Source organism: Microcaecilia unicolor, chromosome 1 (assembly GCF_901765095.1).
Source record: "Microcaecilia unicolor chromosome 1, aMicUni1.1, whole genome shotgun sequence".
Taxonomy (NCBI): Eukaryota; Metazoa; Chordata; class Amphibia; order Gymnophiona; family Siphonopidae; genus Microcaecilia; species Microcaecilia unicolor.
The window spans coordinates 300,953,255-300,977,348 of record NC_044031.1 but is presented as its reverse complement, the minus strand read 5'-3'; the positions used below and the strand labels follow the sequence as shown (position 1 = coordinate 300,977,348).

At 41.8% G+C, this 24,094-nt stretch overlaps 1 protein-coding gene across 3 annotated transcripts in view; it reads right to left on the bottom strand.

Annotated features, from left to right (window-relative positions):
- Positions 1-302: 302 nt before the first annotated feature.
- Positions 303-24,094, bottom strand: part of LOC115472973 (MARVEL domain-containing protein 3-like) — a 53,507-nt gene continuing 29,715 nt past the window's right edge. For all 3 annotated transcript variants that reach the window (XM_030207554.1, XM_030207539.1, XM_030207547.1), the window contains exon 4: positions 303-2,319. In XM_030207554.1, coding sequence (XP_030063414.1) covers positions 1,634-2,319 — 686 coding nt within the window. In that variant the 3' untranslated portion in view covers positions 303-1,633. The remainder of the gene's footprint in view (positions 2,320-24,094) is intronic.

Here is a 24,094-nt window from a genome sequence, read left to right as displayed (position 1 = left end):
AGATTGACTATGGAACAGTTTTTGGACATTTAATTATTACATTTTGGCAGTGCCATAGCGAGGGCAGCTGACACCCGGGGCGGTTTGCCGCTGCGCACACCCCCGCCCCCCCGGAGCACATTCTTACCAAAGAGGGTGGGCGGGAGGGCCGCTCCGCCCTGAGTGCACGTCGCTGGGAGCTGCATTGGCTCCGCTGGTTCCCTGCTCTCTCTGCCCCGGAACAGGAAGTAACCTGTTCCGGGGCAGAGAAAGCAGTGAACCAGCGGAGTCGACACCCCCCCCAGCGGCGTGCATCCAGGGCGGGACCGCCCCTCCGCCCCCCCCCCCCCTTCCTACGCCACTGCATTTTGGCACTGTGGTGTGAGTTAATGTGAATTCTTCAAGACAGACTGCTGGAACATCATTGGGATAAGTACATCATTGTTTGATCAGACTTTCATTAACCACGTTGATTAGTATGGGGTGGGTGCTATGTGATTTAATATGAGTAATGTTTATTAATGTCACGTGTCTAGGCTGTTTGGATAAACAGCACTATAATGATATGATTTCAGATTTTATAGTGTTTTAGGACATTTTGCAATATATAATAAATATTTTTGAGATAACTCATAGTTATGGTAATATAGTACATGAATATTCATTATAGATATCCTGAAAATCTGACTGGCTGGGGTGTCTCGGACCAGGTTTGGAAACCACTGGCATAGGCGATAGCTCACTTTCTGAAACCAACTTATTTCTTAAACCTTCTCCCAGTATAAACACTTATAATGGGAGCAGTTCTCATAGGTGCTCTTTTATTGACCCATTTAAGCACTTCATAAGTGGTACAAACCCTTTGTCCTAGTAAAATGCTCAATTAAACATGCAGAGATAGGTGGTTGTGCTTTGATCATTATAAAAAAAAAATCAACTTCTACTGCATGTTGTAGCTTAAAAATTTGCAAAGTCTTACTCGTAGACTGCTGAGAAACAGAAAAGCATAAATCAACTGCAAGCACAAACAAGGTCACCTTTGCATGAACGGATAGGCAAATACTCCAGGGTCTCACTCCTGTCTTAGAGGCACAACTAATCCGTTTGTATGCATAGGAGACCAACAGCATGCAAATGTTTCTAATGCATATTCATTACCGCTATCATGTAAACTAGAAAGGTTAAGTGTGCCTTCAAGACAGTTTGAGAACCACAACTTTAGTTTACAGCATGAATGTGCTGCACAATGATGGTTAATGTGGAATTCCAGACTGGGTAAGTTGCAGTACTAGCACACATGTATCTAGAGATTTACAGATACTTAAGGGCTGATGTAAAAAAAAAAAAAAAAGAAGTTTGACACTTAAGGACATCTAATATGTTGTTACAGTGGCAAACGTGCCCTAGTCTTACATCAGCTTCCCTTCTCAACCCCTTAGATTTAAAGAGGGGAAATTATATTATGAAGCTGGGGGGTGGGGAAGAATATATAATCCATCATTGACTCCAGAAGAGAAACACCTCTGCCATATTATGAAATTCAAACACTGAGTGTCTACATAAAAGGCATTCATTGTTTTACAAACCCTTCCTAGAAGCAAATCCATGGCTACAACCCTCTGTGGGTGCCCAGCTGTTCACAGTTAGTGATAGTTCACACCAATATGCTTGGAAGAAACTGCTCTTTTTCTGCAGGTTGGTGAACTCTGTGAGCTCTCTCTTGGTTATAACTGGAGAGCCGATCCTTAGGGGACCGATTCCCCTGGCCTTGCCTTCGTGCTTTGATAATCATGCCACAGAGCATTGCGCTTGGCAGGTACAGGCAGGCTGCAATGAGGCCAAACAGTGCCACTGCTGCATCTCCACCCTGCACTTCGCAGTTCATCCAGTTGTAACCACGGCCAGCGTAAAGGCTCTCCCTCCTCTTGCACAGGTCTGTGGTGTTCACCTGCTTAATGAAATGCAGGTAGAGGCCCACGGCTATGATATAGCCTGCACAGGCCAAGATATCAAAAACCAACTCTGCTATGAGGACAGGGGTAGAGATGTGATGGAGGGGTCTGGCACCATTAAGAAGGAAAAAAAGTGTCCCTGCACCCACAACCAGGGTGAAAGCTACTCCACCGTACACACCAGGGGCTCTCATTTGGCTGTACTGCATGTCCAAGTCCCGCAGCTGTTGCAGCTCAGCACCTTCAAATGGGCTGTAAGCTGAATTAATGTTGAAGGCGCCCATCCCCAAACCTGCTGAAGAGGTGTATCCTGTGATGACTGCGTAAGAGGCCACCAAACAGATTAGCACCAGAAGACCAACTGCAACCTCCACAAACTTCAGAATACCTGAAAGATGGAAGGAAACAGGTGAAAACATGCTTTCTCTTTACCTTTTTATTACTGTTAGCTACTCATGTCTACATTTCTTTTAAAACCAAGTACCAGTTTACACTTTCTTTCTGTTTAATCCCAAAAGTCCATGGTTTAAAATCTTAGCCAGTGCTGTTTGAAATACTGGTAATCTCTGAAATGAGCCTGTAATCTCAGTCGAGATCTTTATGTAGAGTGACACTGAACTATTCTCTTGCCTGTTCCATTTAGTAGCCTAAGCATCCAAGCTGGAAGCGCAGTAGTCTGTCTTGAGTGGGAGTCTGTCAAGGTAGCCAACATAACAGCACACTGTGCCTGCATTGAGATTATTTTCCACCAACAGCTTTCATTAAAAAATCACCAGAAGGGGGCGGCTCAGTCAGTGCCTCTGTACATAAAGGGAAGAATATGGATTTCACTCCTGGTACAGGTTCTTTTCTCCTCAGGCACACTGGGGATGCTGCTGCAGCAGCAGTGACCACAGCCCCAGGAAAGTAAGTAAGTGTGTGTGTGTGGTGGAGGAGGTGTGAGGGAGACTAGGCATAGTCAAACTGAAATTTATTTTAAGTTGCACCCTTCTGATACCAGCCAACCACAGTGGTTTACAATACTGTTTCAGTCAATAATTTAAGAGAGAGAAAAAAACCTATTACGATAAAACAGCTTAAAAAGAGCAACTAGCCAGTTGACATTCAATCATGTTAAGGATACAAACAGAAGACATTTCATGACAGCAGGTGGAGTGTCTCCTATTGGTATCTGTACAAATGCTCTCCTGATATGCCAAGATCCCACAAACACTAATAGAAAAAAATGTGCAGTAAGATCCATCTTAAAATGGTTTAAGCGACTCTCTATCTGTAAATGTTGTGGCAGCGTGATCCACATGGCAGGTGACAGCTAGAAACTTGCAGGTTCCCTAAGTAGAATTTAATCTGACAAGTTGAAAGAGGTAGAAAAACAAAACGGTTCCAGATATTAGGGTACGTAGTGGACTATACAGAACAAAAAGCTTTGTGTGTCAAAACTAACATCTTGTATTTCATGTGATAAATATATGGCAAGTGAGCCTCCTTCAGAAGTGGTTGAACATGAGCAAATCAGCTTGCTCCTACAATAATTTCAATAGCTGTATTTTGGATGTTTTGGAAATGATTGGCAGTATATTTTGGTAGCCTATCTAATATAATAATTTGCTCTTCCAACTTTCCAATGTGTGTCACTGGGATTGTAACCACCTGCTGATGTCACTCCTCCAACATTCTCCGTCCCCCCTCCCTCCCAGTTCCATGGGACCCTGGAACTGGGAGGGAGGGACGAAGGGACAGAGGGAGGGGGGACCCTGGAAATTGAAGGGAGGGAGGGAGGGGGACACTGGAACTCGGAGGGGGGGAGGGAGGGAGAGGGGCCTGGAACTCGGAGGGAGGTGGAGGGGGCAGGGGCGAGATGCTGCACATGGATGGATGGAGGGGGCAGGGCACAGAGGATGTTTCCTGCATATGGATGAATGCAGGGGAGAGAGCATAATGCAGGGGAGGGAGGGGACCCTGAAACTCGAAGGGAGGCAGGGAGGGGACAACCCTGGAACTTGGAGGGAGGGAGGGGGGGCCCTGGCACATACTCTCATGCTCACACACACACACTCTCTCTCTCAGACACACTCGCACATTCGTTCTCTCTCTCTCACACAGTCACTCACACACTCTGAGGAAAACCTTGCCAGCGCCCGTTTCATTTGTGTCAGAAACGGGCCTTTTTTTTTACTAGTTAAACATAGAATTCCCATAGTCAAGACGCTGCTTGCCCTTTGTTTGGTAGCATGGAATGTTGCTGATATTTGGGTTTCTGTTAGGTACTTGTGACCTGGATTGGCCTCAGCAGGATACTGGGCTAGAAGGACCATTGGTCTGATCCAGTATGGCTATTCTTATGTTTTTATGCTCAGAACTAGTACATGAACCAGCTTATGTAACAAAGGCTTATGGATAAAGGGATGTATTGATCTTATAAAGAGTAATGTGCCAAAACATTTCTGGGTAAGTCATGCACTATGCACCTCAAATGTTAATTTAGAATCCAAAGTTATTCCTAGAATTTTGATAGCTGGATCTATTGACAAAGTATGGCCTAATAACTGAGGGGCAATATTGGGGGTTGACGGACAGCTAATTATCCATATAGCTTTGGATTTAAATGGATTCAACTTTAAGTGATGTTTCTTAAGCCAAGAGGCAACCTTCTGGAAACTAGTGTTAACAGATGTGAGATCTGGTTGCTTGGGATCAACATAAATAATCAAGTGGATATCATCAATTAAAAAGCAAGCTGAGATACCAAGTTCTTGGTTCAGGAGGGCCAGTGGAATCAGAAATAAGTTAAACATAGGAGATAAAAACAGATGCCTGAGGTACACCACATGATAATGTTTGCAATGTTGAATTTCTGGAGTTATGGGAAACACAGGAGGAGTGATCCGGAGAAAGGACCAAAACCATTCAAACAATGTCCCCAAAGGCTAATCTCTCTTAGGTAATAAAGTAGTTCATGATCTACACAGTTGAAAGCTGAAGCTATGCTAGTGACACCACGAGTGCAACAAATTCCATGGCTAAATGTTCATGAATGTCAATGACATTGATACAAGTGTGACACCTAGTGCCCGATCCATAACCATGCAGCTATAGAGGATTGTTATAACAAAGACTGGAATAAAGCAGTGATTATCATAGCAGTCCTTAGAACACACCTAGGCTGTCAGGTTTGTAAGACATCCACAGTGAAATGCATAAGATTCACATGCACTGCCTCCACTGATTACAAACATATCTAATGTGTATTCATTATGGATATCCTGAAAAACTAGAATGACTGGGTATGTCCTCAGGCCTGGGTTGAGAACCTCTGGATTAAAAAGTAAGATGCACAGGATATATAAAATAGGTTTAAAAAGCCCCAAGTAAATACTACTACTACTACTTAACACTTCTATAGCGCTACAAGGCATATGCAGCGCTGTACACCATACATGAAAAAAAGACAGTCCCTGCTCAAAGAGCTTACAATCTAAATAGGACAAACAAACAGAGAGAACAATTAAGAGGTAAGGGAATTAAAGAGGTGGGGATAAAAGGTACAGGCAGTGAGCAGTGATTAGGTAAATTTGTGATTTAGTAAATCACAAATGAACATAGATTCCAGCTTTGTGAGTGCCTGAGCAACCCCAATATTTTTTCCAGAAACTAATAACCAATCACCTACTTTGGTTACAGTTCTGTTTTGGTGATTTTTGTCGCAGTTTTGCTACACTAATAAGTTTTGTGATCTAATATGGCTTCAAACGTATCCTGGGATAATACTCTTACTATTGCTAGCCAGCATTTGGAACAGTTACACAAAATAAGTCCTCTCTACCCTCATCTCCCCTTACGCTCCTACCCGTAACCTCTGCTCACAGGACAAATCCCTCCTCTCAGTACCCTTCTCCACCACCGCCAACTCCAGGCTCTGCCCTTTCTGCCTCGCCTCACCCTATGCTTGGAATAAACTCCTTGAGCCCATACGCCAGGCCCCCTCCCTGCCCATCTTCAAATCCTTGCTCAAAGCCCACCTCTTCAATGTTGCTTTCGGCACCTAACCATTGTACCTCTATCCAGAAAATCTAGACTGCCCCCAATTTGATTGACTGCACTTTTTGTCCTTTAGATTGTAAGCTCCTTTGAGCAGGGACTGTCCTTTTTTGTTAGATTGTACAGCGCTGCGTAACCCTGGTAGCGCTTTAGAAATGTTAAATAGTAGTAGTAATAGTTTGGTCATGTATCCGATACAGGGAACCTTTTCATTTTGTCACAGATTCACATTAGTGCATATAATGTTACATATTTTAATGGGGTATATGATTATTACTTTCCAACTGTTAACTTGAAAGCAAAAAAACCCAAAATGTATCAGTTGGTTGTTAAGAGCTACCCCTAAAAATTGATAAATTATTTGAATTACTTTTAGAAAGTCTTTGTGGTTACTTCAACTGTTTAAGACTATCAGTCACCTGCTTTACCATTCACAATAAGCCATTGTTCCCCCTTATTTTATCTGATGATTATCCTACTATCCTCCAAGATCCATTATATATTGTGCTATGTTTTATGCTTGTATTTACATTCTGATGTTGTAAGATGTGGAGGCAGATTTCCTAAGCACTTAGACTTACAAAGTTACATGAATACTAGTGGAGAGTAACATATAATCAGAAATATGAGGGTTGGAAACATTACTGGAGGGCTACATGGAGTGACAACTGACTTGGGGTACTTTTGACATTGCTCTCTGGCCACACCCTGGGAATAGGAAAATTGGTGGGTGGGTTAGGTAAATATATAGAGAGGAGAGATTTGAGGATGAGGGGGCAGGGTACTGTGTTTTATTAGTAGGCATGGAAACTGGAGATTATAATTTCAACATATTAAACTGGTCTCAAACACATATTTCTCATGGACTTTTCACTGTAGATATCTTGTAACCCAACTAGCTGTGGGGCACTATGACAGGTCTAGGAAGTCCTGATCGAGACTGAAGAGGTCCAGAGAAGCGCTACCATGATGGTGGAGGTTGTGCATTATAAGCCACATTAGGTCTAAATTTGTACTAGAAAGAGAAGAGAAACAAGGTGTATCATAGTCATATAATAGAAATAAGACTTCTGATCATCTGTTACTTTGGGGGAGGGGGGCGGCGGCGGCAAAGAGTAAGGAAGTAATACCGACAATAGAGTGAGAGGGACTTCAAAACATTTGGAGAGGTGCAACCCCCCCCCCCCCCCCAACCCACCCTTCTGATTACGTTTTAACTGCTAAACAGCAAAAAAAAAAAAAAAAAAAACTTCCATGCAAAAAAGGCAAATTTGAAAAAAAAAAAAAGGCAAATAGGAGTTTACAATATGAACATGTCACTTGACATAGTACTGCCATCCCTCCCTTGTCAACTTTGGATCCTCCACCATGATGTTCTGCCATTTCTGTGCTAATAATTTCCTGGCTGCATGAATTTGTTTGATTCAACCAGAAAATTTATTGAGAAGCAGTACCTGCACCACACTCTGATTAAACTGATTCTGGTAATCTTAAATGATCTGTCAGTGGAGTGAAAGCCCTAGAACAGTATTTTTCATTGCCAGGTCTTGAGGCCAGTGGATGTCTCAAATGACCAAGTATGGCTACCTAACTTTCTTCTCTCAGCACATATTCCCCCTCCCCCCTTCTCAAAGGCTTTCTCTTGCCACTGACTCTAGAACAACTGCTTTATTTTCCTTCAGGACTGTGCAGCTCTCGGTAAGTTTGCATTATACAGCATACAGATTCCTATGCTATTGCGTGCATAGTGAAGAAGTTTGGACACAGGAAAAGCTATATTAATTTTTTTTTTTTAGTATTTAGCTCATGTCTTAAAATCTAATCAGGTAAAACTAAAGCTTGAACTAATACAGCAAACAGGCTTTCGTAAAGTTTAGTTTACTGATTTATATTCTGCATAATTAACTATGCAGATAACAAATATATTACATACATAATCATAAACCAATACACTAAAAAACACATAAAAACAAAATCACTCATCTGTTCAAAATACATGTTAAAACAATTGTCCATAAAATTGTTAATTTGGGCTTTAAAAGTTCAAAATGAATCTAATATAAAACTTAATGGACTGGCTACATCACTGTGTTTGTATTTGTACTCCAGGACTACTGATGTGGCTGTTTTTCTATCTTTATAGTCTCACTCTGTTATCTGTTGCAATCCTTCCCATACTGTTCTCTGTCCTTTAATCTGACAGCCATTGAGGTGACATCAGCTGCTACCTTGAAATGCCACACCACTGCAGCATGTGCCATAGCACGATGGAGGAGCAACCTTTGCATGCCTTCTTCATACACTGACATTTTGTCTTTTACACTTAAAATTTTTTGGTTTTTGTTGATCCTTTTAAGTTTAAGATGCCTTGCTCTTATAACTTCCACCCTCCTCAGTGGTATCAAGAGTGTCACTCATCTGTCTTGGAGACCTGTGACACCACTCTGAACTCTTCTTTTCGAGTCAGTTTCATTAACATGTGGTTGATAAAGAATAAATATGTTCAGCTTTCTGACCTTTCAGATCACAGACCCTTTCTTTTGGCAGTCACTGAAACTTGGCTAGAAGATGGGGACCCTTTATCTGATGCAATCATGTCTTAATGGTTCTTCTCCTTTGTATGTAACTGACTCTTAAGTCGGGGAGAGGCAGGGTAGCCGTCTTTGTGCTATGTTCTTGGAACCCTAAAGAAGTCTTCTCCTGCCCCTTTGCCTCTATTGATGCTTTACCGCCACAGGTTTCAGGCCTTCCTTTTTTCCTCCTCTCTTACTTTATCCCTTTTACAGTAGCTTCCTTTGAGGCAAAACAATTTTCCTTTGTTCTATAGCCAACTACTCATTCTGGAGGATTTTAATGTTCTGGTAGTTAATCCTTCTACTCAACTGGGTTCTGACTTTCTGCATCTTCTTTCTGACCTAGACTTTATTCTTCTTTCTATTTCCCTCTCTCATAAAAATAGCCATTGTCTGAATATTGCAGCAGCTCATGCTTAGAAGTTTCTCCCACTCTATTTTTGTAGTTTTCCTGTTCCAAGGTCAAATCATTTTCTAATCTCCTTTGCCTGCTCTAGTCTCTCTCGCTTTCTGCCTTTCACCCCCCTGATGTTTCTATCAGGCACCATTTCACAGCCCTGATAGGAACCTCTCAACGCCTTTCAATTTACCCTTCCTTTCTTTTGTTCCCCTTAGAGGAAAGGGTCTCTGTATTTTCCTCTCATCTTCTTTCCACAATCAACTTCTTTGTCCTTCACCATGCTCCTACCACTCACCACAAAAGGAGTCTACCTGGATATATTCCAATGCACAGCGCTCATAAGCAAACAGTACGTAGAGTAAACATAACTGCTGTAAGTCCGAGTCTTCCTCCTTCTATCAGGAGAATTGGTCTTCATTGTCTAAATATAAGTTTCTCCTTATATAGGAAGATCTAGCCTGAACAAGTGCTTGCATTCACTCCACTAAAAGCTATCCTTGGGAATTGTTTTAATCGGTGGAAAAACTTTGATCCTCTATTATTCTACTATATAAACTAACCTGCCCCAGTTTTCTCTGGATGATTATCAGAGACATATTACAAAGAAGCTTGAAGCTCTTCAAGGTCCCTTAGATAATCAGTCAGATCATTTCTCCCCCCCCCCCCCCCCCCCCCACCCCCAATATACCAAGTCGGTCCACATTTATGGTAGTGGGACCAAGCATATTCTTTATCATTTATTTCTCTCATATTAGATCTTAAGGAATGTGGAATTTCTTTATCACCTATTTTGATAAATCTTGTTTGTTTTGTGTCATTGTCCATTCTTTTTAGAAATATTCTATAATTTGCTCACATCTTTAAAAAAAAAAAAAACAGGGTTGGATACTGCTTTTCCCAACAATTTTCATCCAATCACCAACCTACTGTTCATTGCTAACATCACAGAGAAAGCAGTTTACCAACAGGTTTAGATTTTGGAATTCTAACAATACTTTTCATCTCAACCAGTTGGACTTTTGTGAGGGCCACAGCACAGAAACATCTTCTGCTCATTCAATTGGATTCAAGAGCAGTTTTTGATACAGTTGATCACTTATTAGTTTTGAACTGTATTAAAGAAACTAAAGGTTGAAGGACACAAGGGAAAAAAAATACACCAGATAGGCAGTGATAGTTGTACCTGTGGCAATATTTTTCAACTCTGGCTGACACTTAGGACTACTGTAGCTTTCATCTGAGGTGCTGGTACTGCTTCATCCAGGTTAAGAGATGTCTGGAGCTATGTGAGTGATTAATATGAGCGGAGTATGAATGATGGGAAGGTTGAAATGATGGAATAGAAGGATGAGTACAAATGATTGCTTGTTGGGTTTTTTTTTCTTTGTTTTTAAAAGATTGTTAAAAAGCAACATGGGAATGTTACTCAGCTGGATTCATTGCCCCACAACTATGCTTGATTCATAATTGGTGATGTTAACGAGTTCATTGTTGAATCAATTTGCTAACTATTGGGTTACTTGTTTTTCCAAAATTGTCCAACACCGTCTGAACAGGATGTTTGTCATTTAAGTATTATTTATGGACTCATTTGTCACTGCACATGTAATATTTGTAAAGTTTTGCTGAGTGGTTCCTTTGTTTTGCTCTGAAAAGAAGAGACGGAAGAAACTAGTGTGCGAGGTACTGCACCTAACTGGTTTAGATCATTCTTAGATCATTTTTTCTGTTCTTTGCAGATTGCTCTTAAGAATAACATCTCTCAATTTTCCCCTCTTATCTTGGGGGTTCCTTAAGCTTCTACATTGGTCTCAACTTTGTTTAATGTTGTTGATGTCTCTGGCCCTGTTGATGCAAGTTTTAGGTCTGGTACCTTTCTTTTATACTGACATAAAATTGTTGATTGCACATGATACTTGAGACTCGTCCTTTCAATTACACCTGTCTTGCTGTTTCTCTCAGATATCCAATTGGATCTATCATCATAAGCTGTTCCTTAATCCTCAGAAGTCTGAGGCTCTGTGGCTACCTAGTTCTATGACTTTTCCTTTTCAACCATCTATAAATTCTATTCTTATTCCAAATCAAGGATAATGTATCTTTAGGTGTCTTAGTTGATTGCGGTCTTTCTTTTGGCTTCCATATCTCTCAGGTTCTTCAGAAATTGTTCTATGGTCTTAGATTAGGTCCCTAAAGACATCTTTAGATGAAACAGCCCTTAAAATCTTGCTTTATTCCCTTTTGGCAGATATTCTCCTCTACTCTACTTGCACATATTCAGCAGACTGCTAAAACCTGTCGTTTCTTTCTCTATAATATCAGCAAAATTCGCCCTTTCCTTTCTGAGCACACTACCAGAACCCTCATCCACACTCTTATCACCTCTCGCTTAGACTATTGCAACTTGCTTCTCACAGGTCTCCAACTTAGCCATCTCTCTCCTCTTCAATCTGTTCAAAATTCTGCTGCACGACTAATATTCTGCCAGTGTTGTTATGCTCATATTAGCCCTCTCCTCAAGTCACTTCACTGGCTTCCTATCCGTTTCCGCATACAGTTCAAATTCCTTTTATTGACCTATAAGTACATTCACTCTGAAGCTCCTCAGTACCTCTGCACTCTCATCACTCCCTACATTCCTCCCCACTCTCATCACTCCCTACATTCCTCCCCGGGAACTCCGTTCACTGGGTAAATCTCTTTTATCTGCACCCTTCTCCTCCACTGCTAACTCCAGACTTCGTTCCTTTTATCTTGCTGCACCATATGCCTGGAATAAACTTCCTGAGCCGGTACGTCAAGTTCCATCTCTGGCCGTCTTCAAATCTAAGCTAAAAGCCCACCTTTTTGATGTTGCTTTTAACTCCTAACCCTTATTCACTTGTTCAGAACCCTTATTTTATCATCTTCACTTTAATATTCCCTTATCTCTTGTTTGTCCTGTTTGTCCTAATTAGATTGTAAGCTCTGCTGAGCAGGGACTCTCTCTTCATGTTCAAGTGTACAGCGCTGCATACGTCTAGTAGCGCTTTAGAAATGATAAGTAGTAGTAGTAATTTATGGAGCCAAATAATCAGATCATGTCACTCCTCTACTATCAGCTCAACAGTGGTAACCCATTTGTAGCAGAATACAATTTAAAATCCTATTGCTTACTCAAAGTTTTTTTACATTGGTCATCCAACTTATCTATCTTCTTTTCTGATTTATTACTCTCTCATTAGATTACTATGGTCTTCTAATATGAATCTGCTAGCGATTTCACCAAAGTCTGTGTTCTGTTTAGACTCATCTCCTTCTGCCTTCCGATGCCTGGCTCCTGCACTATGGAATCAACTCCACATATCTAGTCATCTGGAATTTCTCCAATTTTAAATCTGCTTTGAAGACCTGGCTGTTTACCAAGATCTTCTCTTAATCTTCTCCCCTGTTAACTTCATTCCTGAGGGTAATGCTTGCTATTTCCCTGTATCCTTATTTTCCTGATTATTTGTACTTGTATGCCAGTACAATTAAACCTACTTAATGTCACTCCCCACATAATGTCACAGGATTGTTTTTATCCCTGGTCAGCACCCAGAGTAACTGAGAAGGAAGAGCAGCCTAATGGTTTGTGCAGCGGGCTTTGATCCTGACAATTTGGGTTCAATTCCCACTGCAGCTCCCTGTGACCTTGGGCAAGTCACTTAACCCTCTACTGTCCCAGATACAAAAACTTAGATTGTGAGACCTCTAGGGACAGAAAAGCACCTGCATATAATGTGCACAGTCCTGTATATATCTATTAGCACTATAGAAATGATTATTAGTAGTAGACTTAACTCTGCCTAATATCACAATTAATAAATGTCAATACTTTTAGCCCCCCCCCCCCCCCCCCCCGGTGGTTTAAAATCTACTGCTTAATACTACAAAGTCACTGCCTGTGCTGCTGAAACAGCCACTCATATTGCTGTTTTTTAAAAATCACATGACCAATTCATATTAAAATGGTAACCAAGTGTATGCATGTCGACGTGAATTTAAATGCACATTTCTACTGTGTCAAAATAGATAACAAGCAGGGCAAAATAAAGGAGCCTGTACACAGACTTTGACGAGGCACTGTTAAAGTGGTTTAAACAGACCTGCAAGGCACAACTTCCAGTAGGTGGGCTGATTCTTTGATTTTTCTGAGAAGCTGGCGAAGAAGATGGGTTATCTAAATGGAAGTGTTCCAATGGATTCTTGAATGGTTAGAAACAAACCCAAAACATTAAATAGCCATAACATCCATGTTCAAGGTTGCTGCAAGTGAGTTTGCCTTTGTAGAACAGAAGCCAGTTAACTGGCAGTCCCTATTTACCAAAACTTATGGATTGACTACAGCCCAGATGTGTTCAGCAAGGATGAAACTGGAATCTTTTACATATAAACTGTTACTAAACGCTGTGCTTCAAAAAAAAAAAAAAAAAAAGTTTCCATGGTAGAAAAAGAGTAAAACAGAAAGATACCCACCGAAGAGGAGGAAAAAAATAGCCACTATAAAATTCACATAATAAATAGGAAATGTAGGGCTGAAGGACGAGTCTGAACACTAGACACTCATACACTAATTTGTTCTCAAAAGCAGTGTTTACTGAATGAACAGCTAGGACCCAATATGGGACAATGTTTCAGCATAACAGCCTGCTTCAGGGGTCTTCTGTTAAATGTGGAATGAGAAAAGAACTCTTCTGAGAGAAATCAAAATCACATTTAAACAGCCTGATTTCTATCTCAGAAGAGTTCTTTTCTCGTTCCACATTTAAAGCCTGAGGCAGGCTGTTATGCCGAAACACAGTCCCGTGTCGGGTCCTAGCTATTTGTTCAATAAAAACTACTTTTGAGAACAAATCAGTGTATGAGTGTCTAGTGTTCAAAAACTCATCCTTCAACCCTATTTTTCCTGTTTGCTGTGGAAAAACAGCAAAAACGTATGTCAGCAGCAATTTGCCTGGCACCGAGAAATGCCTACTGTTTGCAATTGTGGGGAGGGGGGATTACAACATCTGCACCTTTTCAAAAACAAACTTTCCAGTGACCTCAAAGTTGAACAAAAACATGTGGATGATGGTGAACCATTTGAAGATTGGACTGTTGCATTTGACAAGATGAAACAAAGGAAAAGGAAATTCCTGTTTGTTCATGATTGCCTGGTACACGACACCTGACTGCAACAAAGTTAGTCTTACTGCCACCAAACACGTCAAGCATGAATCAGCCCAGGCATAGGCAACTCCAGTCCTTGAGTGCCACAGGTAGGTCTGGTTTAAAGAATAGCCACAAAGAATATGCATAATAAGATAGATTTGCACACAGTGGAAGTAGTGCGTGTAAATGTCTCATGTATATTCATTGTGGCTATTCTATAAACCTGACCTATTTGTGGCACTCTGGAGTTGCCTATCCCTGATTTACACATTTAAGCAGCAGTACAGAAAGCGAATTTTGTGGTACATTCTTCATGCAATGGAACAGAAGTGATCGGCTGACATCAATGTCAAAAATCACCACCGACTTTGTGCATGCTGCATGGAATACAGTTAATCAGGCCACAATCATCAACTGTTTTCCAAGGTGCAGTGTGATTCATCACATACACCCCAGGATGCTGGTGCTACAATCAACATTGATAACCCTTTAGCAATGAGGAATGGTATGCAATTTCAGACGTTTTGATGACCTTTCAAGAACTTGTAACAGCTGACGACGAATTGATTACAACAGAAAAGCCAAGCTGCTGTAAAAACATTAACAGCTGTTCTGACATCCTCCAGTGTTTTGATGATGAAAAGGACAAACAGCCTTTAAAGAAACGATGACCATTACATGTGCTCATGCTATGACTGCTTTTGAAATGGTATGTGCTTTTATTGGCAGATATAGAGGAGGATGTTTTCAATGCTGTGGCTTAGTCAGAACTTTTTAATTAACAGACCGGTGAACCTTAAGCAGTATAAAATCACAAACCTTTTTTTTCCTGCAGTAGATATTTGATTTGAATTTATTTTATTTTTATTTATCCACATTTCTATTCTGCACAATCCTACGTTCTAAGCGGATTACAAGAATCGCAGGCAAAATAATAAAAACACATCATCAAAACACACTATTTAAACCTACATACCTGACAGTAATTGTTCCAATAGCCACATACTCTTAGCCACCCATCCATCTCATTAACTCTTTAAAATCTCCTGCTTCCCCAAATACTTTGTTGTACTGTATATGAGTGTGTCAACTCAATTGAATAAAATCAAATATGAAAATATCTTCTGCCTCTATCTTCTCTATATTTTGTGCACTTTAATAAAAATGTCTATGATTAAAACTACAGTGCAATCCACTTAAGTGCAAGGGTCTGGGACCAAAGAAATACATGCAGTTAACCAGAGCGTGCACTTAACCGTTGTGACCCAAAGAAGCTTGACATCTGATAAACATACGTATACAGTCTCCGTTAACTGACGTAAGGCTTACTTGAAGTAATCAGTCAAAGTCCTCTGTACATTATTGTGTCTGTGAGTTCCATAGACTACGTCTGCCAGACGGTAAAAACTGTCATAGCACTGACATCCAGTGGCCTCCAGATAGGCCCACACAGTGTTGAGGCTCTCCAGCGCTCTTGCAAAAGTGACAGGAGGTTGTTGTTGAATTTCGTCAGCATGTGCCTTGCTGCTCATTTCATCACCTGTTTCATCATCAGCTGTTGCCTGCGTGTAGGCGCATATCTCGACATCAGTGCTGTCGTCAGCTGTTTGTAGATCGTAATCAACAGCTACGTAGAAACTCGTCTTCAGTAACACAGGCTGGGATGTCAATAGCCTGTTCATCTGACATGTTTGCAACAGCTGCATCTGTTTCGCCCCTCCCCACATCCTTAACAAAGCTTGCCTACTTGTAGCAGTTCACAATGGTTGCCTGTGTAACATGATTCCAGGCTTCTTTCTGCATACAGTATGCAGGGAATCCAACAGTGATAGATTATGAGCCAGTTCAACAGCACGTTTATTCTTGCCAGTCTGGTCATCCATAACGCTCATCAGACGACGTAGCACAAGAGCCCGATAATGTTTTTTGAAATTGGCTATTATGCCCTGATCCATAGGTTGGATCAGAGAGGTAGTGTTTGGTGGCAGGAAGACCACCTTGACGTTAGCCTGACATCATCACTGTGTGCAGCAAAATTATCACAAAGCAACAAAATCTGACGCTTTTGTGCCCGCATTCTATTGTCTAACTTCTTTAGCCACTGCTTCCAAATTTCCCAAGTCATCCATGAATTTGCGTTAGCCTCGTATGACACAGGAAGTCACTTAAAGCAAAGGAAACAGTGGATCCAAAAAAGTCCTCTCACAAGTGGTGTCTCCTTAAACAAGATCTTTATTTTAAATCAATAAAACAACGACCCGACACGAATCGTGTTTCGGCCGGTTTTCCACGTGTGTATTACCGGTTTGACAGGGAAGGTTGTGCAGCAGCACCCTGTATGCGATCATTTCAGTTTGCAGAAAGTTAACTGTTTGTCAATTTGATCTACATGATTATTTTCTATATTGGAAGTTAATAGACCCCTGACGCAGGCCTTTACGGCCGAAACACGATTTGTGTCGGGTCGTTGTTTTATTGATTTGAAATAAAGACCTTGTTTAAGGAGACACCACTTGTGAGAGGACTTTTTTGGATCCACTGTTTCCTTTGCTTTGCGGTTTTCCTGTGGAGAGAACACCTTCTGTGTGTGTTGGCTCACAGGAAGTCGCTTAACATTCTTGAAGCAACGGGGCTGTTTGCTTTTCCCAATGACGAGGGGTTCCAACTTCTCACTCTCATCCATATTGCAGCAAAGGAGGATCATCAGTCAGTCCTTCGATGTTTTACTTCCTGTAGTTTTGGCTTGTTTGAATGCAAGTGTTCCATCAGGAATCGCTCGCCAGTAGAAACCGTTTTTGTCAGCATTGAAAATGTCACGAGGTGTAAACTCATTCAAGATGGTAGGAAGAACTGAACTAACCCAATTTTCAGCACCAAAGTCATCAGTGTCTTGTTTTTCACCATGCTGTTTCTTGAATTTTACGTTGTTCCTCTCCTTCCATTTTTCCAACCATTCAACAGTGGCTTTGAATTCAGTTAGTCCAAGACTTTCAGCTAGCTGATTAGCTTTCTCCATAAGCAGTGGACCACTGACAGGAAACTGTCTGCTCCTGACTTGAGAAAACCATCAAAGAAGAGAATCTTCTACATCCTCAGCTTTTCCCGCCCATTTATGTTTCCTGTGTGGATTTGTATTGTTTTGCCAGTTTTCCAGAAGCTGATCTTTCTGCTTCAAGATACGTGAAATTTGACTGGGATTGACACCATATTCTTTAGCAATAGATGCTTGACTTGTTTGTATTCTAATTTTTTAAGAACTTCTATTTGTTCAGCCAGGGTTAAAATCTTACAGTTACGGGGGGACGACTCCAGTATACACTCTAACAACTTTCTTTCACTTATTCTGCCTGTGGCAGTTAACCAACAGGATTTCAAATTTACCGCCCCTTTGTCACGTGCCAATCGGCTTCCATATTCCGTGCGTGCGCTTATGCGGAGTCTTTCCTGCAGAGGAGCGGTCTTAAACCATGCATATAAGCGAATCTTGCACTTATCAGTGGTGTGCTAAACCGAAGTTTGTCCCCATAGAAACTGATGGCATCAAAAACGGGACCGAAGTACGGCATGCAGTTAAACAGAGCATGCACTTATCCGATGTGCACTTAAATGGAGTGCACTGTACTGTTAATGTCAACTCCATTTAATATCTCATGACTTGCATGGCCCCTAAAATGTGACATTAAGCAGGTTTGACTATTTTTATTGTTCCGCTACTCATTTTCCCATCCCATATTGTCTCATCTTCTCTGTTTTTTGGTATCTATTATTTACAGTGCCATGATATACTTTGAATGGTGGCATAACAAATACAACCTTAATAAAATACATAGTTGGAGAGGGACCCCCACTTCCCCTTTATGATTCAGGGCTTTCTGGGCACCATCCACTTTATCTAACACTGGTCGTGGCTCTCACATTGAAGTCTTTTTGCTAATGTGGCTCTAGCACATCAGATCATGAAATAAGGCTTGTTCGGAGTTGATGCAGGAACAGCGACAGACAATATTTCTTGTGGTAGAAGCATAGAATGGCCTCTTCGGGAGGTAATAGATGGTAAAAATTCAAGAAAGCCTGGGGTAGATATGCAGGCTATTGACAAGAAGAAGGGAAAGAAAAGCTGGAGATGTTGGGGGGGGGGGGGGGCGGGGAATCTATGGTACTATAAATGGAAAGCAAATGAGCAGAAGTAATGGTCCTCAGTTTCTTTCTGTGTTTTAATTACTTTTCATAAACAAATTAGTGCAATAGTATCTCACTACTCCTACTGTTCAAAGACAATAGGTTCAGAGATCTTGCTGGGTAGGATTTCTAACAGGTGTACTTATTGAGGCTTGAGGAAGCTGGATATAAACTTACATCACCCAAAACCACACATGAGCGACTGGCCCTGGTGAAACTGCACAGCAGGCTGAAAACCAGTTCTTCATGTGTGCATGGAAAAGTGTCCACACTTATGGTAATGATTTAAATACAGAGTAGACAGATGCAGCAGGTTTAAGGAGAACCTGGTAAGCAACGTGTAACCTGCTTCAATAACACTGAAAACCCATGCAAACTGAGGTAAAGTTCATGGTGAGTTTCAAAAGAACAGGAAATTCCAGTTGGATGGGTTCAGCCTCGTATCTCTTTCAAAATTAACGAGGACAGGACAGTAGGAAAGGAAGAAGGCACAACAGGTACTATTTGTTCAGTACCACAAGCAACCACTAGATGAGTTACTGCTAGAGGTTGAAACGTCTACTCGACAGAGGTGTACAACATGCTTTCTCCCAGAAGAGAGGAAGCTGAGCTGCTGCAAGATGGTGGTTGAATGGAGGAAAGTGAGAGGCAGACGTGTGTTCATCAGTAGAGATGCTGGTGGCTCCCTACCACTTGTGTTGTCTGCAGTTAATTTACAAAACTCTAGCAGAAGTTTCCACATTGGATCTAAGAACTTTTTTTTTTATAACAGGCACCAGAGCCAGTGTTAAGTATGCTGGGGCCCAGGGCAAAATTTAAATGGGGCCCCCAATGCTCACCAGAAGGCTCTATTTCCTTAAGATTTAGGCAAGCTTGGGGCTCTCTGTAGAACTCTGCCAACAGCAACTGCACTGTTTGCATCCCCCTAACGCTGGCCCTGACAGGCACCTATGGCATAGTAATTGGTGTGGTATGGAGTAGTCTGGAGACATGGGGGGGGGGGTGGGGGTTTGGGCATGAAGGCAATAAAAGCAGTGGTGTGCTGGAGCTGGCTCGCACCGGCTTGTAAGAGCTGGTTGTTAAATTTTTTACCGACTTGCAAGCCGGTTGTTCTTGAGGGTGAGCCAGCTCTCCTTCCTCCCTCCCTCCCTCCCCTCCTTGTCCTGCGAATTCTTCGGGGCAGGCAGGATAGATCCCCAGTCTTGCCTGCCCGCTGCCGGAGCTGACCCTCCCCCGCTGCCAGATTGCTCTTTAAAAATGGCCGCTGAGACTTCCAGCGGCAGCCTCGCAAGATTTCTGCTGAAGTCTTGGAGGCCGCCCTTGTAAGTCTCAGCGGCCATTTTGAAGAGCGATCCGGCAGCGCGGGAGAGTCAGCGCCAGCAGCGGGCAGCAAAGACTAGGGATCTTTCCTGCCTGCCCTGAAGAATCCGCTGGACAACCTGGGTGGCTGGAGGGGGGGGCAGGGGAGAGAAGGGAGTAGCTGGGCATGGGCAGCTGGAGGGGGCAGGGGAGAGAGGAGAGTCGCTGGGCATGGGTGGATGGGAGGGAAGGGCGGAGGATAGGAGGGTCGCTGGACATGGGTGGCTGGAGGAGGCAGGGGAGAGAGGAGAGTCGCTGGACATGGGTGGCTGGAGGGGAGGGGAGGGCAGGGGGAGAGAAGGGCCGCTGGACATGGGTGGATGGAGGGGAGGGCAGGGGAGAGAAGGGTCACTGGACATGGTTGGATGGTGGGCAGGGGAGAGGAGGGTCGCTGGGCATGGGTGGATGGATGGAGGGGAAGGCAGGGGGAGAGGAGGGTCACTGGACATGGGTGGATGGAGGGCAGGGGAGAGAGAAGAAATGCTGGACATGGATGGAGGGGAGGGAAGAGTGAGGAAGGAGATGAGGGAAAAGGAAGAGAGGAGAAAAACTGCACATGGATGAAGAAAATAGGCAGAAGCGAGATCCACTGGACAGTCAAGTCTGCAGAGGACCAGAAATGAAGAAGAAAGGAGGAAAGGAAAAAAATAAATGGAAAGGAAGCCCTGGAAACGGAGTTAAGAGGACAGCAGCAGAATCGGATACTGGGCCAGCATGATCAGAAAAACAAAGTCACCAGACAACAAAGGTAGGAAAAAATCATTTTATTTTCATTATAGTGTTTGGAATATGTCCACTTTGAGAATCAGGTGCTCAACATTAAAAGTTTATATTTATTTATTTATGGAATTTTATCGCACATTAAACATGAATTAGGTTGGAACCTGGGATCATTTAATTTTTGTTTTCCTGGAGTAATGCATTGCCCCCCCACCCCAGGCTCTCTCCTCGGCTATAGCCAGCTCTGCAATTTGGGGGGGGGGGGCAGAGGGGGGACTGGGGAGAGAGCCTGTTGTTAAACATTTACCAGCACACCACTGAATAAAAGGGAAACCTTTCACATGACAGACTTTCCAAAGCCAGGAAAATAAAATGAAAAACAAAGGAAGCATTGCTAGTTTATACCTGGGATGAGAGGGCTATAGAGGTCTGTTCTAAAGAAGCAGTGGGTAAAAGTCTGCAATACACATAGGAACAGACTCTAATAAGCAGACTAAACTGCTGGAGTGAGGAATTGATTTAATGACTGCTGTCTCTTTAAGAGCTGGAGGAGGGGAAACCATCAGCAGGATCTTTATGCTTTGGAAAGCTTGAGTCATTAACTCTACCCATGGATGCTAATAATCCATCAGAGCCAAGGGAAGGGGAGTGCACAGTTCCCCAGAAGGCAATATAAATATCTGGGGGGGGGGGAGTAAAAAAGGTGGAGGGGCCTTCTCACCTGCCCAAGCTTATGTCTAAAGGGAAAAAAAACTCAGACTTTGGATTCTGCTAGCCTCAGGTTCTGCTGGAGAAGTAAGAATGGAAGCAGGCAGAAAGGACTGGGACACTGATAATGTTATGATATAAATCGAGTAAGTTGAAAACCTGATGGGGAGAAACCAGGTCAATTTGTTTTTTCTTGCTTGCTTAAATGTAACAGACAGGGAGAGGAGGATAATGCTGTTCACTTTTGTGACTATGGTAAGTGGTGAGGTTATTCAGGGCTGTGCTGCAATACTCTAAATGGCAGCCAGCCCTGTAAACACTAAAAATACATTTTTGCATATAGCTGAAGACTGTGCCTTGCTGCAGGAGTGAATTCAGCCAGTGACTGTTAAATGGCAGTTAAGAATGACACTCAGTAGAAAGAAGAATATGAGGACTGGGAACTGGGTTTGGAAAAGCTAGTAGAAGAGACCGCCCAAATAATTTGCATAAAACTCCTAACTGATTTAACTTGCCTGTTTGGGTTCTTGATATGAATATCCTGAATAAACTGGTTTTTGATATTATCTCCCTATTGGTTTGCGCATTTGTCAGCCTCTACTTTTGCTGTTTTGCCTTAGAATGCTCAGCATTTTGAATGACCAAGCAACAGTGCTGATGTTGACACTTCTGGTCAAATGTTGTATTCATCCATTACCTTTACCAAGAAGGTACTGTTCTATTCTACTGACACACAGTTCTCCAACTAGGTCAGGACGTGCCTGAACATCCACGGAGGTAACTGTAACGTAGTACTTCAGAAATAAAAAATAAGAAAACAGAACAATTCAGAATGGAAGCATGTACACTAATAGTTAAGTAAGGTGGGTTTCTGGACTGGTCTGGTAGGGCTAAAAGAAAGAAAATGATCAAGACAGACATAATTTCTCCTTCCTTAACAGACCAGTCCAGAACCAGCAAAGCAGCCCTCAGTGAGGGTAGGGAAAGAGAATTACTATCTGAAGAGCTTGTATGGATCCTTAAGAAAGGCATTTTGATTCAAACAACAGTTGACGTTCAGAGCAAAATCTCATCAAAATGTGCACAAAATGCCTGCAAGACATTTAAATTAAATAGTATAATATTCTATACTGAAAAGCCTACCTGCCCATTAAACTTGAAAGTATTATGTACATCTTACTATGAAGAGGAAAATCAGAAGTTTATTTGAGAGATGTCTTTGTACCCATCTGCCACTATCATGGGAGTAAAAACATCTTCCTCCTTAATGGTAACATAATAAAACGTCTAAAAAAATAATAAAAATAAAAAAGTTTAAAAAAATAATTTAACAACCTCTTGTTATCTTTGCACCATAGAAGGACTTAAACCCAAGGAACCAGTGAATCAATTCCAAGGATGACGCTGAGAGTTTGGCAAATGCTAGACAGATTGCCTAAGATCACACTTTTTTGAACATGCTTACAATGGGAACACATACCTCCTAATTATCTCACAGTCCAATGTGCATGTCTATTTTGAAAAACAAGGCCCACTTTATGACAATGGTCATATTATCTTTCCAGGGCAGAGTAATAAAATCTAAGCCAAGTAGTACTTAGCTGAAACTCAAGCCATTGTAAAATCAGTTTCATTCCAACTGTAAACAAATAGCTTTGTCTTCAAGCTCAAGTTTGTCCTGCTCACCTGTAACTACTTGTGCTCTGAAGTTCCTTATCTTTTCTTATTTAAAAAGTGCATTTTATTTTATACATTTAATTGGAGTTGGATTACAGTATGTAGTGACTTTAGTTGCTACATTTGTTTTATCAAATTTAAAAAATGATTCCTTAAAAGATTACATCTGAGGGCAAGCTTGGCTCAGTGTCGGTGTTGTATACTGACAGAAGAATCTTGGTTTCATTCTCAGCATATATCTTCTGCTTCTTGAATCACACAAGTTAGGGATATTGTGGAGGCCGTGTCACTGACATTAGGTGGAAGATTTGCACAATAGTGACATCTAGTGGCTGGATTAGGACCAATGATTAGGCCCATGAAGACACTGATTCATGGGCTCTGGCCCAGGACTGCTACTGCAAGGACTGGATGTAAGTTCAGATGGGATCTAAACAGGCAAATCTATCTATACAATATATTCTATGCTTTCAATGTGAAAGAACTATGCAAAGAACAAATACTTAAACTCCAGACTGCCCAGAACACGGCAGCCAGACTAATATTCGGCAAACCAAAATACGAAAGCGCGAAACCTTTACGTGAAAAACTACACTGGCTCCCACTTAAAGAACGGATCACATTCAAGCTCTGCACCCTAGTCCATAAAATCATCCATGGCGACGCCCCAGCTTACATGTCGGACCTAATAGACCTACCACCCAGGAACGCAAAGAAATCTTCTCGTACATTCCTCAATCTTCATCCCCCTAAGTGCAAAGGCCTGAAATACAAACTAATGCACTCATCTACCTTCTCCTACGTGAGTATGCAGTTCTGGAACGTGTTGCCACGTCACCTGAAAACGGTCTATGAATTGACCAACTTCCATAAAGCATTAAAAACGTATCTCTTTGACAAGATATATCACAATGAACAACACATGTAACTGTACAACCCTTAATACATCCAGCATTATCTTATAATGCCTTTTGCTCTTACACTATCATGTATCTCATCTTCACGTAACCCAAACACTCTGTAAAGCCAAATGTATACTCTCTTCTATTTCAGTATCCATGACGAATTGTAAACCACATTGAGCCTGCAAAGAGGTGGGATACAAATGTAACAAATAAAAATAGATAAATAAAAAATATTAAAAATGTGAACCACAGAAGCCTTCACACTCTATATCATAAAAAACCCAGATTAGCTCCAATTCTAAAAACTGCTTTAACAAAGCCTATAATAACTTTGTCCTGTCACAGCACTTAAGCTGATTCAGAAGTCGTGGATGAAGAATCAAGCCAACTTTGTTGTATAAATACAGTCTGAAGCAAAGTTGATCAGCGAAA